The following is a 17338-nucleotide window of genomic DNA, read 5'->3' on the forward strand; positions in this document are numbered from 1 at the left end:
ATGAATATTTCCTAAGTATACTGAAAGGAAATGTCGTATAGCAGATAGAAAGCCAGATTATGAGGCCAGGACCCCAGAGTTAATTCTTACTCCCCGTTGATTATGTAATAATTTAATCCTTCACAAAATATAGGAACCAACAACTGGAAATTTATTCTGAGTCTGATTCTCTTGAAAAAGGAGGATGTGGGAACTGAGGTGGAAAAGATGGGAACTCTACTGGGAATCAACTACTCCATCCAGAGGGAATTTGAGCATAATCTGAGATGTACCATAGATTTGGAGAAAGCAGATTTTAAGGGCTCCCATCTTTAGAGAGATTAAAATACTAATGGGGAAGTCAACCCAGGAATGATGGGAGATGTTCGAGAATGATGTTCTGAAGACACAAGGGAAAACAATTCAGTAAGAAAGAAAAATGATTTTTTGGGGGAAGATACTTGTGTGGCTGCCCAAGTCACTCACAAGCTAACTTAATTTTTAAAAAGAAAGAAATGTACAAAAGATGTAAGCAAGGCAAGTAAAAAGAAGATGAATATGAGGTTGTGATATGATCCTATAAAAATGGTGGTATGAATCCCAAAGTTCAGAATGAGTTGAGGCTGGCAGGAGAAGTAAAAAAATGCTGCTTTTTCTCCCTAAAAGCTAAATTGGGATAAAAAGAAGGATCAAAGAGATGATAGGCCATGAGGTGTGGATGGAGTGTTAAATTTCCAATAGAAGCATTTACACTTCAGAAATAATTTATTGCTACAAATCAAGGCTTGATTTCTTGTTCTGTTGATTTTTGATACTTAAGAAACATTAAAATGAAAATTAAACTTAAAAGTGTTGTGCATGTATTTCTCCCCACTGTCACCTCCATTATTAATTATTTACCACTTCCGGAAAGGCCCTTTGCTTGGAGTGGCTGTGGGTATGATAACTGACAATGTAGAGGAGGAAGAGCTGTTCAAATTCCCATTGTGCTTCATCTTCTCTGCAAGGGACCATTACTTCTATACTGGACAGGGCAGAACAAAGAAAAATAGCAGGGAGTTGATACCCAAGATAAGTAAAGAGATAAAGATCACTGACCTGCCCTTGAATGTAAGTCACCTGGTCTGGATGAGCCACAATCCAATGGTAGATGTTATCACTAATCCACTGTCAATGATATTTGAAAAATCATGGAAAATGGGAAGATACCAAAAGACTGGTGAAAGATAAATGTTTACCTCTTTCTCAAGATAGGGAAGAGAATAGCTTCACAAATTATAGACCAGTGAGCTTAACTTTGATTCCTGGGAAAATTCTAGATCATTAAAAAAAAATTGCAAATTTTTAGATAGGAAAGTAGTAGTTATAAAGAGCAAGCATGATTTCATCAACGACAGGCCATGCCACTGTTTTGAAAAAAAAAGCATACTTATGCTTGTACAAAACGAAGACTTAAAATTTAACATATAACCCTTTTTGCCTATTCTGTAATGCATATATGCCCATTTTATTTGACATTTAAATTCAGAATTGAAAGTTTTTTAAAAAGGTCATGTCAAACTAAATGAAACAGATGATAATGTAATTAGAAGAATTCAGAAATGGTCAAATAGTAGTACTCAAAGAATAGTTGTTAAATTGTTCAATGTCAATGTATGGAGACCATGCAGTCTCCAGTGGAGTCCCTGATGTTGTGCTATTGAGAATTATCATAATTGCCTTGGATAAAGGCATTGATGGTATGTTCATCAAATTTGTGAATGACACAAATGTGGGAGGGGCCATTAGTTTATTAGGAGTTAGGATCCAAAAATATCTTTCCAACCCAGAGAAATGATTAATAATCTAGGGTCCCTGAATTATATCTGTATGTATGTGTGTGCACATAGATATGCATATTTGTAGATATATACCCATATATACATATGTACCCATGTACACACATATACATATATACATACACACATATATGATATACATGTCAACATAGGGCAATTAGGTGGCAGAGTGCATAGAGCACTGGGCTTGGAAATAGAAAGATTCATCTTCATGAGTGCCTCCAACTTTAGAAACTTAGTTGTGTGGCCCTGGGCAAATTACTTTAACCCTGTTTGCCTCAATTTTCCCATCTCTAAGATGAACTGGGGAAGGAAATGCCAAGTATCTTTGCTATGAAAACTCCAAATGGGGTCATGAAGAATCAGACATGACTTGACTTGAAAAGGACTCAACAACAAATATCAACATAATTAGTTTTCTTTGCAATCCATATGTTTTATTTTATGCATTCAAAAACATTATTCTAAGAAGTAATACATAGACTTCTCCAGCCACAAAAGAGGTTAAGAACCTCTAGAATAATGCATTGGGCTTAATCTACTAAAATGAAGTTCAATAGGAATAAATGTAAATGTCTTTCCTCTTCTCCACTTTTCTATCATTGTCAACCTTTCTTCTAGTAATACAAGCTCAAAATCTCAGTATCATCTCTGAATCCTCATATGTACTCGTTACACATATCTGCTCTATGGTGAAATCCTATTGTATTTGTCTTCACAAAATCTCTCATAAATGAACCCTTCTCTCCATTCCCACAGTTTCCATTTTTGTGCAGGCCCTCAGCACTCTTTCCTGGCCTTGAACTGGCCTCTCTATTTCAAGTGTCTCTCCACTCCAACCCATCCTCCACTTATCTGCCAAAATGATTTTTCCTAAAGCATAGGTCTGACCACTCCATCCCTACCACACTTAAAAAGCCCAGATAGCTTCAGCTCAGGGGCCTGGTAGAGAATTTTAAATCCAATTTTGGAATTCTGTGATGTCGAATTTCAGGAAATATATCAAAATACAAATGATAATTCTGTAAGTTGCTCTCTATTTCCTTCAATAGACTGGGCCATTTGTGGTTAAGATGGATGCATGGCCTAGCTCTCAAAATGCACTCCAGAAAACATCTAAAAAGAGCAACACAGTGAACAAGAAATCTAAAGAGAAACTCTGGTTTGGCATCTTCCCTCACCCCAGGTCTGTACAAAAGAAAGCTTACAAGCACTAGGGAAAAAGTCTTACCAGAAAAACCAGCACTTCCATAGGCAGGTGTAAGAGAAAGCAACGTGGGATTTTTGTTGTTTTCTTTTTGGAGTTCAGTTTCCTAGGCTCCGGCTAAATTGAAAACATCTGAAGGCTCCATTCCCTTTGAACCTCAGTAGTTCACAGCTGTGCTAAGGCATGTGGGTTGTGATGCCTTCTGGCTCTGAACCTATCAGGTGTAAACTAATTAATATTTGAGGTTAGTATTTTTCTTTGGGGGCTTTGCTTATGAGAAGGACCTTTTGATTCCCTGGATAGGACTGAGTAGCTGTTTGTTAAGAGTCCCCCTGACTACTCAGATGTTATTCGTGCTTCCCCATCTGTTAGTATAATTAGATGGTTGTATTACTTTGTCAGATAGTTGGAGCCCTGTCTGTTGATCTTTGTGCTAATTTCTCCATATTTTCTCCATGTTCAGGGTGTTAACCTTTCCCCTGAACTAGTGAATGACATATATGTTTAATTAAAGGATTGTTAACCCTTTGAAACTGTCTTTCCTTTATCAAGCAGACAAAAGAACCTGTGCTAACAGCCCCTCCTGGGTGTGCTAGGGTGCTTGCTAATACAGTAGCATGAGAGCATGTAGCAGAGATGCTTTAGTTGCACCCAAAGCCTGTAGCGCTCCTTATACAGGGACAAGCAGACCAGAGTGCTCCAGTAAAGAAGCTCCAGGGTGGTCCCTCAGTGTTTTGAAGATTCTGACCCTTGGCATGTTGTCAGGAATGCTCAGACTATGATGCCCTGTGGATACAAAAAGTTAACAGAACTCTGATCTGTAATGCTAGAAAGACCCCTGAAGGCCATAGCACTTTGAACTTAGTGATCTAGAGGGAGTGAGAAAGTTGTCAGCATTATAAGTATAAACACATCAAGAAAACTAGAAGTCAGACTCAGGAGACTGAGGTCAGGGTCTATCCAAGAATGTAGGCCTTAACACAAAATTCCAAATAAAGAATTGTTTATATGAGTCCATAGAAGAAAACATTGAACATTATAAAGAAATATTATAGTTTCAGAGATGCCCAAGAGATAAACCCAGAAAGATACTACAATAAATAGAAGCAAAATATAAGAAAAAATACCGTGGCTACAGGGACTATAAGAGAACCTGTAAGAAATGAAGCATGAGATAAAAAATGAAATTATAAGTGAAATAAGAACCTCGTTGGAAAGATTAGAAGGAGAACAGAAAGTAGAATGCCTTATCCAAGTAACAGACTCTTTGAAAATTAGATTATACTAAACAATTCTATGATTCCATGAGACAACAAGAAATATTGGAACAATATTTTAAAAACTGAAAAAGCAGAAGTAAATGTAAGCTATTTACTATGAAAATAAACAACCTAACAAAAAGAACAAGGTAAGATAAATAATCTTATATGTTGCTGTGTTGTGTTCATTCTTCGACGCCGAAGAAGACCATGCCATCAGAGAAATGATGACATGACTTGCACTTGATTTTGTTTTGAGTAAGGGAGGGCTGTGCAAGGTCACCAGTCTTAGTTCTCCTCTAAAGCTGTCTCAAATAATCTTATATATACCATATCTATATATAGATATCTACCTCTCTCTCTCTCTCTCTCTGTCTCTCTCTCTCTCTCTCTCTGTCTCTCTGTCTCTGTCTCTCTCTCTCTCTCTCTCTATATATATATGTACATATATACTTTGCATTCTCTTTACCTTTATTCCTTATGTACTTATATATGTATTTGTCTCCCTATTAGAATGCAAATTCGTTGAGTGTAGGGGTTATTTCCTTTTTAGACATGTATCCCTGATAACACATTGCAGGTACTGAAAAAGTGCCTATTTACTGATTGAGGCAGTGCTAGCAATGTTAGATATGGTAACAGGATAAGAAAAAGAAATTAAGGCAATAAACTTAGTGAAGAAAAAGTATCACTTTGCAGATGATATTCTCTACAAGAGAACCCTACTGATTCAAATTTTTAAAAAACCTCTGAAACAGTTAAAAAGTTGAGTAAAATAGGAATATATAACTCATCAACTAACTTATGTCTTACAAACAAAATCTAGCACAGAGATAGAAAAATTCCAAAGTCATTATAGCATGTGTAAACAACAATTTTCAAAGTGAAGTCTTGGGACCCCTGCCCCCCAGCTTTGAAAATTCAGATGTTGGTGCTTCTCTCTCTGGCAACTACATATGTATTGCTTAAGGTCAGAAGTTGGAAGCCCTGTTTGTTGATTTTTATTTCTCTGAAGTTCAGGGTGCTGACTTTCCCCCTGAACTAGGTGAATGATTTATATGCTTGATTAAAGTAGATTGTTAGCCCCTCAAAAGTTGCTTTCTTTTTAGAAAAGCAGATCTAAGAAACTGTACAGCAAGCCCTCCTGTCTATGCTGGGGTCCTTGCTGATACAATTCCCAAGTTTGGGAATTGTACAACCATAAGCTCCAAAATGGATATGTGATGTAGATATAAAAAGTCACCTCCTAAGCAAAATAGAGGAGGAGGGAATACAATAACTTTTGTAGCTATGGATAAAAAACTGTTTGAGCAAAAATGGTATAGAAATAATCACTGAAGATAAAAGTTGTCATCAACCATACAAAGATATGCTCCAAATCAATCATAGTTTTTAAAGGTGCAAATTAAAATTACTCTGAGTTTCCACCTTGCACCTATCATATTGTCAAAATTGATTAAAAAATAAAAATAAAAATTTTTGGAGGGGCTATGGGAAAATAGATGCACTAAGAAACTTTTTGTTAGAATTTGTCAACCAGGAGTTGAAAACCTGTAGCCTTGAGGCCACATGTGGCCCTCTAGATCCTCAAGTGTGGCCCTTTGACTGAATCTAAACTTCACATAACAAATCAGTTTGAATTCAGTCAAAGGGCCACACTTGAGGACCTAAAGGGCCACATGTGACCTCAAGGTTGCAGGCTCACCACCCCTGGGACTCTAGCCATTCTGGAAAGCAATTTGGAACTATGCCACAAAATACCACTACTAGGTATCTTGAAACTCTTTGAAAGTGGGCAAAGAGGGAAGAAAAAGACTCATGTACAAAATTATTCATAGCAGCTCTTTTTTTTCTAGTGGAAAATAAATAGAAACAAAGGCAGTGAACTAGGGAATGGCTGAGTAAATTATGTTATATGGTGGAATGTTCTGGTATCATAAGAAATGATGAAAGGAATATTTTGAGAGAAATTTGGGATATGAATTGAAGCAGAATGAAATGAGCAGAGTCAGAACACCTTATACAGTAGAAACAACACTTGAACAAAAACAACTTGGAAAGAACTTGGATCAATTAAACGGCTAACTCATATTTTCAGAGGATTGATCATGAAGCATTCAAGTTATCTCTTGACAGAGGTGCCAGGAGACATACCTATTTGCACCAATCAAGTATGTGGCTTCTTTTTGCTTGACTATGCTTATTAGTTACAAAGATTATGTTTTTTTCTTTCTTTTTTCATTTGGGGGAGGAGCTAGTTGATAATGTTTCCAAAAAAGAAGGAAATAAGAAAAGAAGGTCACCAAAACATTTTCTAAATGTACAGAAGAGAAAAGAAGGAAGCTCAGAGGGAAATATAGACAAACAGAACCATTTTGAAAGAAACATGTTAAATTTATTATACACCTAAAAACAAGATTTCCATTATTTAAACAGAAATGTGTAGTTTCATGTATGATCTCTTCTACTTTGCATATGGAAATGTTCTTTTCTGGCTTTTGTTAAATTTAGAATACAGGTGGCATCTTAAAATTTAGTAATTAAGAAAGCTTCCAGCTGTTTACAGGAGACTCTCTAGTTTTCTGAGTAATTAACTTTTGTATATTTTCGTAAATGCCTCCATGTGTACTAGAGGAAGGTGTGCTGGAGCCTGGTCTACCCTGTCTTCAAAAGCCCAGTTGTTAAATTTTCAAAGTGAGTATTTGCACCTCAGAAATCAGCTTTCACTACAAATGACGGCCTGATTTATTGGTTCTTTTTTGGTTGTCTAGACTTAAGAAAATGTTAATAATTCCGATTAAACTCAAAAGTGTGTATACATGTTCTCCATTTTTAAAACATGTACCAGCACATCTTGTATCAACACTGCTTAAACTGAGTGGGCATGCAGTAGAAGACCCAGGGAATGAAGTCATTACCAGACTAGACGCTTGGTGACTGGAGGATAATGACAATAATAATAATGACAGCAACGGATATTTATACGGAGCTTTAAAGGGTGCAAAGCTCTTTTTTATCCATTATCTTATCTGAGCAAACATACCTGAATAAAACTCAATCCCTATCTTTACGGAGACTACACTGTATCAGAAAGCTATCCTTCGATGATACTAGGCTAACAATGCTAGACTAATTAATGAGATGCTACTTAATTATCTCATATTTTTCTTCATTTGTATCATATGCCTATGTTTGTATGCTCCTTAGAAGTAATGATTATGTGTTGTACTTTCATAATTAAAGCATGGGCTAAACAAAAGGTAGGTGTTTAGTATTTGTCTATTGATTGATTTCGTGTGGCTCCCTTCATCTACTGAGAATCAATTTTTATCAAATCAAAATGAGCAGGTTTTTATCAACTCTAAGCTTGGTTGAACAAACTCACCAAGAAAGCCCCCCTTAATGGGTATACATTACATTGATATTTAAACTTAAGGGCTAAATTCCCATGACAGCCATCTAATTTGATGCTAAAATATTCAAATCTTTGAAAGTGCGGAAAGATTTGCCTCCAGTTCAAAGTACATGCTTGAAATAGACTTTTTGTATGCAAATGATTATTCTTGCTAAAAAAATTATTACTGCCTAGACAAAAACATTGTCTCTCAGCAATCATGCCAGATCCGGGGGATGGGAGTTCTGCTGGTCCAAACTCCTAAGTTGGCAGTACATTCCAAAGGGGAGAGGACACCTGCATGGCTTTAACTTTAGAATGTTAGAATGATTCCATGATCAACTCATAGAAATGTCACCAAATCAAAAGGGACTTCAGAAATAACCTGCTATCAATCACTTTATTTTTATAGACAGAGAAACTCAAGACCAGGGTAGAGAAATGACTTGCTCATCTTGCAAAGCAATTATCTTAGTGGCAGAGTTGGGACTTGAACCTCAGGTATCCTGACTTCTGTTACATGGAATATGAATTAGATTTATTCTTTTTGGCTTCAGAGGACAGAATTAGGAAAAATGGATTGAGCTGAAGAGGGCATGGATTTCAGATCTATGTAAAGAAAAGATTCCCAACAACCAGAGATATCCAGAAGGGAAGTAGCATGCCCTAAAAGGTTGTGAGTTCTCCCTATCAGTTGAGTTCTTCCACAGTTTCCATAGGTACCCCAGTGGTTTTTCATATCTATGTCACTCCCACAAGAAGTCTTTCCCAGTCCTACTCAATTTTATTGCCTTCCATGTGAGATTATTCCCAATTTATGTACATATCTTCTTTATAGGTAGTTGTTTGCAAATTGTCTTCCCCATTAGACTATGAGCCTCTTGAGAGCACATTTTATTTTGTTTTTCTTTGTATTTCCTTGCTGATCATGATACCTGGAACACAGTAGGTGATTAAAAGTTCCAACTGATGAATCGACCTACTTAATGAACTTTAGAGGCCTCTAGGGTCTTTTAATGTGCTTCACAATATGGTCCCAATCTATTTCCTAAGGCTCATTATATATTGCTCCCCTTCTTGTACTCTACAGTACAGTGAGATTGGATTGCTTGCTGTTCCTTTGCATAGATGACCCTCCAAATATGGAATATATTTCTTCCTTACCACAACCTTGATGCTTTAAGGGTACAATTCAAGTACTGTGATCTATGAGAGGCTTTTCCTGATTCCTACCCCTACCCAAAGTGTCAGTTCTCTTCCCCTTTTTGAAGTTACTTTATGTACATTTGGTACTTATTCATCTGTGTACATGTTCAATTTCCTCCAGTAGATTGTGAACTCCTGGAAGGCTGGGAACATTTAGTTTTCATCTTAATAAATGTTTGTCTTATTGTATTAGCAACAGAACAAGAAACACAGGTCTTCTGGCTCCCAGTTTAGGGCTTTACCATGACGCATTTCCCCAACCCACAAATTAAGTAATGTTCAGTTGAACTGACTCAAACCAATTGCTCTATTGAATAGTTTTAGGTTTTCATTTTTCATCTGGAATATATCTGGGCAGACTGGGGACATATTTGACAAAGATATTTTTGGGAAACAAGCAGACCTAACAATGTGCGTTATGAGAATACGTTTCTTATGTCCAGTGGGATGTGATGGGAGTTATAAATGAGGAAAATGAAATGATGGTTTGGCAGATAGGAAAGAAAAGACTTCTAATTTCCAGTTCCTGGTTCATTTGCTTTTAACAAAGAGTATTAATGCTTATCAGTTCCATTCAGTCAACTAATACTATATTAAGTAGCTACTATACTCTAGCATGAAGAGTAACAAAGATAACTGAGTCTCAGTTTCTGACATGAGGAAGCTTTGAGATTAGTAAGGGTGATAACACATGAATAGAACACACCAATAATCCTTGTAGAAGGTTATATTCGCAGCATGAGAAACACAAAGAAAATGTTGCCAGGGGTCTAGAGTAGGAAAAGACTACTCCTTTCTCCTCTTTGGCTATCTCTTCTTCAGGTGAACCAAACACACTGTTACTCACACAAGGGATTATGCCCTGGAGGAACTGTACCCTGATGCTTTGCCATCCTAATTGTGGACTATCTTTTTTATATCCTTATTTCAGGAAAGCCTTAATCATATTTTACTTCACTACCTTCTCTCCTTTCCTGTCATCTTCTCTATAACTATACCAACTTCTTTGCCAATTGCTCATAACTTTCTTCCTCCCCTCCCCTCTCCAACACCATAACCATGATTAAATCAACTCTGACTTATGTGAATTTATTCCTTCATGGTCCCACTCACCATTCTGTAATTTTCAAAGTACTCACTCTCCAGCTAGTATTCTCTATGTCGTATATGTTGTCTCCTCCATTGTAATGTGGGAGGGCACATACTGTCTTTATATTTGTTCTTATATCTCCAGTGTTTACCACAGTATTTAGCACACAGTATGCACTAAATAAATAAATAAACATTTATTTACTTCTGGATAGGGGGTAGGGAGGAATAATGAAAGGTTTTCTGAAAGGGGTAGCATCTTAGTTGATCCTTATAGGATGGTTAAGATTTCCACAGATAGTGATGTGAATGAAGAATTTTATGTAAAGATCAAGACATGAGCAAATTAAAGGGGGACCTGTTTAGCAGATTTTGTATAACTTGAAGAACATGGGCAAAGGTTGTTTTATGAGACCAGCCTTTTGGAGTAGGATAATACATGGACCCCGTTGAGAGAAGACAACAGAATTATAAATTATAACACAACCAACCAAGAGAAGGCAAACAAAGGAAGCATCAAGAATGGTCATAGAACTATAAAAGATTATAGGTGGAAGGAACTTTAAGATCATGAAATCATTGAACATTAGCTCTATTGGAACTCATCTAACTGTATGTCTTCGATCCTGCAAAAGGAAGATTGAACTGTTACCCTATGGATTAGCAATACACCCTTGATTCCTCAGATCAAAACATTCTTCCCTAGCCACCACTAGCCTACATAATTTGTCCCCTTTATTAGAATTCAAGCATCTTGAGGGCAGACACATTTCTATTTTAATCCCCAGCATACGCATAGTGCTTGGCTCATAGTGAGTGTTTAATAAAAGCTTTTTCATTCACTTTTTCATTCACCTAATCCAAGTCCTCTCATCTTGCAGCTGAAGAAAATGATACCCAGAAAAGTAAATGATCTATCTGATGTGACTGCTATCAAGGGTCTTAATGCTGCTGAGGAGGCAGAATGTATATTCACAAAATTTCTGGCAAAAACCAAAATAATCTAAGAAACCTGTTATTGTCTTCCCCTGGCTTATTCCGTTATCCAAAACAGTCCCACAGCTCTCATGATCTCTTGTCTTATATCCTGTTTTCAACACTGTGTTGAAGTAGAAATTAAGTGATCACTTGGTAACAGAAATTTATTGTTGTTTTCATTCAAGTATGGTGCTGTAGTTAACTAGATCATACAGAAAGTAAATATTTTACTGCAGGAAGGACCAGAAAGGCCTCGACTGTGAAAATAGAATTTCTTAATGTGATAAGATTTTGTTAAATAACATTTCTTAAATTATTTTCATGGATAATTATCTAATTAGGATGCAGTACATTAAGGAGGGGAAATTCAAACCAAAGCCTGCCTCTTCAACCTTATGCGCACTAATGGTATTTAGAGGTGGAAGGGACCTCTCGTTTTACACATGAGGAAACTATGGGATAGTGGAATAAATGATGGACTTTGAGCTATGGAGACCTAGATTCAAACCCTGACTCTATATTTACTATGTGACCCTGGACAAGTCACTGAGCCTCAATCCTCTCATCCATAACATAAGGAGAATAATATTCGTCATACCTACCTCGCAGTGTTGTTGTGAAAGTTCAAATGATCTAATATCTCTAAAACGCTTTGCAAATATTAAGGATATATGTCAACTATTATGGTTAGCTAAGTTGATACTGTTTTTCCTCAGCATAAACCTGTCATTCCAGGCAAGCTTGTTGACTTCTGGTTTTCAGAATACACCTAACTCAGAAATTATGCAGATATATCACTGTCTTTATCCAAAAGGGGTCAAATTATGAGGAAAAGGTCCTATACACACAAAAATATTTATAACAGCACTTTTTCTAAAAAAACCCGACAAACAAATTAGAAAATGAGGGGATGTCCAACAACCGAAGAATGGTTGAATAAATTGTGGGATATGAATGTGACTAAAGGAACTACTGTGCTTTAAGAAATGAGGAAATAGATGATTTCCAAAAGACCTGAAAGACTTATATCAACTGGTATAGAGTGAAGTAAGCACTCTGAATAACACTCAGAAGAACAATTTATACTATAACATCAACATCACAAACATAAACATGAAAATAAACTGATGAAGTATGAGCAGAGCTGGGAAAACAATTTATACAGTAACAACAGCACTGTAAAAACAAACAGCTTTGAAATCTATGATTAATATAGCCACTATCCATGATTCTAGGAGACCAGTGATGAAATATGTTATCACTGCAGAGACATGACAGATTTAGGGCACAGAAGGAGACATATGTGTGCATGTGTATATGTATGTATATGTGTGTGTGTATATATGTATGTGTGTGTGTGTGTGTGTGTGTGTATAGTCATGGAGGGAATTTGTTTTGCCTGACTACGGGTGTTTGTTACAAGAAATTTGTTTCTCTTTTCTTTGTTTTTTCCAATGGGATGGAGGTAGTGTTTCTGCTAACTGAAAAAATAAGTATACCTAAGGAGTACAGTGCAGAGAGCCCTGATCTTGGAATCAGAAAGACTCAATTTCATGAGTTCAAATCTAGCCTCAAATATTTACTGTGTGACCCTGGACAAGTCATTTAACCTTGTTGATTTCCTCAGTTTCTCATCTGTAAAATGATCTGGAGAAGGAATTGGTAAAGCACTCCAGCATCTTTGCAAAGAGAATCCCAGACAGGGTCACAAAGAGTTGGACATGATTGAAAAAACAACTGAACTACAAATGTGAAATATTGTATTCACTTTTCAATGAGGTCATGATATTTATTATTCTTTTAACTTCTCCATTTCACTTTATTACAGGAGATCTTGCACAAATAGAAGCAATTTGTAAATATTTGTTGCATAAAAACAAAATATCAATAAAACTTTTAAGAAAAAGAAAAGATGAATCATGATATGGAAGGAAGAGCATAGGAGTGAGAGTCAGGAGACCTGAATTCTAGTCCTTTCTGTGTCAATTATACAACTATAAAAAGCTTGGCAAATAACTTATTTCAGGACTTCACTTTTCTCATCTGTAAAGTGGGACAATAATTCATGCCTTACCTTTCTCCCAGGGTTGCTGTATGAGGGTTAAGTAAGATCATGCATGTGAAAAAGGTTTAGAACTGATATGCTGTGCTTTTGTTTGAATTTCACATCCCAACTTTTACAAAGAAAATAATCATACATTTAGCTTCTTCTCCCTATTACTCACTGTTTTTTCAATTCCTACTCCTTGTTCAAGACCCAGTTTCAGTCCCAAGTCCTCCGTGAAGCCTCTCTCTCCTCACCATCTAGTTCTGTAACTTGCATGGGGCTCTACTCATCGTGCCTCATACTGCTGTTTGACTTTTCATGTATTTATGTCTTGTCTCCCTAACCTGAGCATGAACTTGTTGCTACTCACACAAGAGATTTTTACCTCCTGTCTTCATGTCTTTGTATAGGTTTCCCCTCATGCCTGCAAAGAACTTCAGAATCACCTCCACCTCTTAGAATTCCTATTTCCTTCAAAGCTCAGCTCAAGTGCCATTTCCTATGATTTTCCTGATTCTCCCAGCTACTCTTGACTCCTGCCAAAATTATCTATTTACTTTGTCTATATCTTAGGTCTATTCATCTATGTACATGTTGTCCCCACTCAGTAGGATGCAAGCTTCTTGAGGGAAGGAACTGCTTCTTATCTTTGTATTCCAAAACTTACCACAGTTCAACACAGAGCAAATATTTGATAAATATTTGTTGATTGATTGAGGGTGGAGTCCAGTTCTGATTCTTCTCTGGGACTCCTTTAATACCTAGCACAATGCCAACTCATGAAACCTCATTTTCCCCAGGGTTGAGTTAAGATAAACAGTTTGATTGTGGGCTATGAAGTCAACAGGTGTGAAAACAAGTTTATTTTGTAAAGTTGCCATAGCAACTTCCACTGCTATAGCCATCCCCAAGGATTTTGGTAATCAATTTATCTTGTTACCCAGGAAACATCAGCTCTTTGTGGTATGAGAGGGACAAAAGTGGGACAAAGAGGCAGTAATTGTTTATCTCTTCTCCATCAGAAAATAGGCTAAAGGTTTTACAGTGAAAAGGTGGCTTACTACCATAATTTCCTATTGGAATGACTTCCCTTTCAGGAAATAAGAGGTAGAAATTTAAATGAAGGAAAAAACCCCTGCTCTTCAGAGCAATTAGGAAGAGGAAATCCTTGTCAAAAGAACTGGAATTTCATTGAAGATTTCAGAACTCTAGGGAAGGCAACAACTCTAGGATCATCTGATTTGTCAATCAGTGCAAACTGGATTTAAATGTTTTGTTTTCAGAAGAAAGTAAAGAAATTAGGTGAATTTTTTTCCCATATTTGTTTCAATCAACTTCATTTATTGCTAGGGACACAACTTTAAAAAAAATTGCTTAACATTACAAATGAAACAGGCCTTTGATTGTAACCAGATGTAGGATGTTGAGTAAGTTTCTTCATTTCAGTTTTCTCCCAATAGAAAAGGCATAACCATACATAGTTCAGGTAGGAGAAGCGCTAAATTTGGGCCTAGGTTTGAATTCTGACCCTGCTACTTACTGCCTAATATGACTCTGTGCAAATCACTTCCACTCTTTTGGCCCTCCTTATCAGTAAAATGGGGATGATAATAGCACTTACCTCCCAGGTAAGACCCTGTGATAAAGTAAAATATTTGTAAAGCCCTTCACAAACTTTAAAACTCGACATAAATGCTAGTCATTACTCATGTACCATTATTATTATTATTGAAAGATGGGGTCATCTCTATGGAAGAACAGCCTAAGGGTACATAGACAGACTCATCACTAGAAAGTTGACCACAAGGTGATAATTTTTTTTTTTTTTTGGTCAAAGCATCTGTCAAAGACAATCTACCAAACCATAGGGAGGTTGTGATCTTTGTTAGTGGAGGACAAACCATCCATTGTTAGAATACTGAAAGCTCTTATTAAGCAAATGGAACCAAAGAATATGGATACAAAGGAATATTTAGCATGATATCTGCCTCAAAAATTCTTCCAATTCTATTCAGAAAAATATATTACAGAGTTAATTCAATTAAAAAACATTTAAGTGCCTATTATAATGCTCAGAGCATTATTTGAGAATAGCACCTTGAGGAGAAGGCATCATGATTTCCCCAGTATTACTAGTTTCTGAGATCAGACATGGAAAAAGAAGCCTTTCATCAGGCCAATTGTCAGAATTCCATTAAAAAAGGAAAGATTATCTTTTCTTCCTACTCAAAATAAGTCTCTGAGCTGATTTCCCTGCTCCCCTTGTTAAATACATTAATCTTCCAAACAACAGGGAGATACCCACTCACCTTCCTCTGAGAGATAATAGTTAGGGTGGGTCTGGAATATTTTCTCTTTAGAATGTACAGAAGAAACAAGTCAAATCTCTTTAAAGACACCATGCAAATACGCTCTAGACAACGAAGACTCTAATGAAGCCACATGCACAGAGCACAGAAAGACATGTCCCCCATGAAACAAAACTGGAGATACCCGACTCCAGGAGGCTGGGGCAACAAAAATGGGCTGCCAGTTAGTGATATTTACAACAGAGGCTTTTGCCATTGTGACTGTATTTTAAGTTCTCCCAGAGACACAGGCCTGATACCTGAAGGCTCTGCTTACTTATTCAAAGAAAAGGAGATACAAGAGCAGGTGCCAATATATTTCAGCTCTTTTCCTCTTGCTGGCTCTCTCTTATTATTATCATATTACCTCACAAGTAGAGAGGGTTTGTTTGGTTTTTGCTGGGTTTTCACATTCACTTCATCCTTGTCACAGTCTTGTGGGTTAGGGCAGGCAATATTATTCATAGTTGACAGATGGGAAAAGTGAAGGTGGAATGAATTCCCTGGCCCTAGGGAATGAAGAGAGTATTGCAAAATGGAAATCTATGTATATGAATCCTGCCTTTAACTCAGGGTTTCTTAACCTGGGGACCATGAACTTGAAAAATGATAACTGCATTTTAACATAGTTGGCTTCTCTTATAATCCCATATATTCTATTTTACACACTTAATAAAATTAAAAAGGGATCCATAGACTTATCCAGACTACCAAAGGGGTCTAGGACACAAAAAGATTAAGGACCCTTGTTTTAACTCACAGCAGTCCCCCACCCTTTTCCCTACTATCCAACACTTAATCTTGCTCCCTAGCTGAAGACTCCCTCCAGACGGGTGCTAATACAGAGCCCCAAGTGCCTCTTCCTCTTTCTTTGTTTGTCGTCCGTTTTGGGGGGTGGGTAGGGAAAGAGAAACACAGATGTGCACAGTTGGAGGCCCATTGATCATCCTCAGGTGCCCCGATAACCCACGCCTGACCACTCTCACAGGCACGAATCTTTCAGCTCTGACCTCACCCATCCAGCTTTGGCCCCTCTTCTGATGGGAGGAAGAGAGAACAAAGAAAAGGAAGGAGTAAAGGTCCTAGACCTAGACTGAAACTCCTAGCGATCCCTATAGACTGCCTTAAATCCCAGCTCTCTGGACAGAGGAATTAGGACTGAAATGATAAGCTAGACAGGTTTGGGGATGAATAGGGGCGGTTTCTTCGAAAAGCTTTGCTAGCCACCCAGCCGGGGGAGGGGTGGAGGGAACCGGAAAAAGGGGGAACAACATACTAAAACTTGTTCCTTTAGCTGCTGCGAAAATAGGAGGAGACGGGCTTGAAAGGGGGCTCCGGGTCTGTGTTGTGGTCCCACCTTAGGGGTTCGGGGAGTGTCCCATTACCTGGGCTGCCATAAATGAAAGATCCATGGTGTGGTGGTGCTGCTGTGATGCCGCCTTGGCTTTTTTCTCCGCCGCCGCCTTCGCTGCTGCTTTCTCTGCTGTTGCTGCTACTGTCACCGCTGCTGATGCAGCTCCAGCTGCTGGGATCTGGAGGGGCGGAGTAGGAGGTGGTGGCTCACTCGTCTCTGGCCCTGAGCGATGACAGCTGTCTCACTGGTCCTCGCAGCTTAGTGGGTTTGGTTCGGGAACCCCGTACACCTCCTGGGCTCCGGGCAGCGTAGCTGCTGGCCTGGCAGAGCTGAGGCTGGCGGTAGCCCTGGAGAAGGTGGGCTGGCTCCCGCCCTACCACGTGACCGCCTTTCACAGAGCCCCAACCTTCGGCTAGACCCTGGTCAGAAGGTAGACTCAGCTCAGCTCAGGCCTTCTGCCCCTCTTTGGAGTCTCCCGGATGCCCTATGCACTCCCCTCCACGCTCCCGTGGCCTGTTTCTAGTCCCAGGCCAAAGAACCAACAAGTCTTAGGGTAAAAGAGACAATACTTTAGGTAATTGATAACACGATCATTCCCGTTTATAGAGAAGAAAAAATCAAGACTCTCGATAGTCTGAC

The 17338-nt window shown here is 38.0% G+C and overlaps 1 protein-coding gene across 1 annotated transcript in view; it reads right to left on the reverse strand.

Annotated features, from left to right (window-relative positions):
- The window catches only part of C1H14orf132 (chromosome 1 C14orf132 homolog), a 49606-nt gene extending 32666 nt beyond the window's left edge, over nt 1-16940 (reverse strand). The window contains exon 1 of the mRNA XM_072630314.1: nt 16731-16940. Within this exon, the coding sequence (XP_072486415.1) occupies nt 16731-16757 (27 nt within the window). The 5' untranslated portion in view covers nt 16758-16940. The remainder of the gene's footprint in view (nt 1-16730) is intronic.
- Nucleotides 16941-17338: the final 398 nt, after the last annotated feature.

This window comes from Notamacropus eugenii, chromosome 1, assembly GCF_028372415.1.
Source record: "Notamacropus eugenii isolate mMacEug1 chromosome 1, mMacEug1.pri_v2, whole genome shotgun sequence".
Taxonomy (NCBI): Eukaryota; Metazoa; Chordata; class Mammalia; order Diprotodontia; family Macropodidae; genus Notamacropus; species Notamacropus eugenii.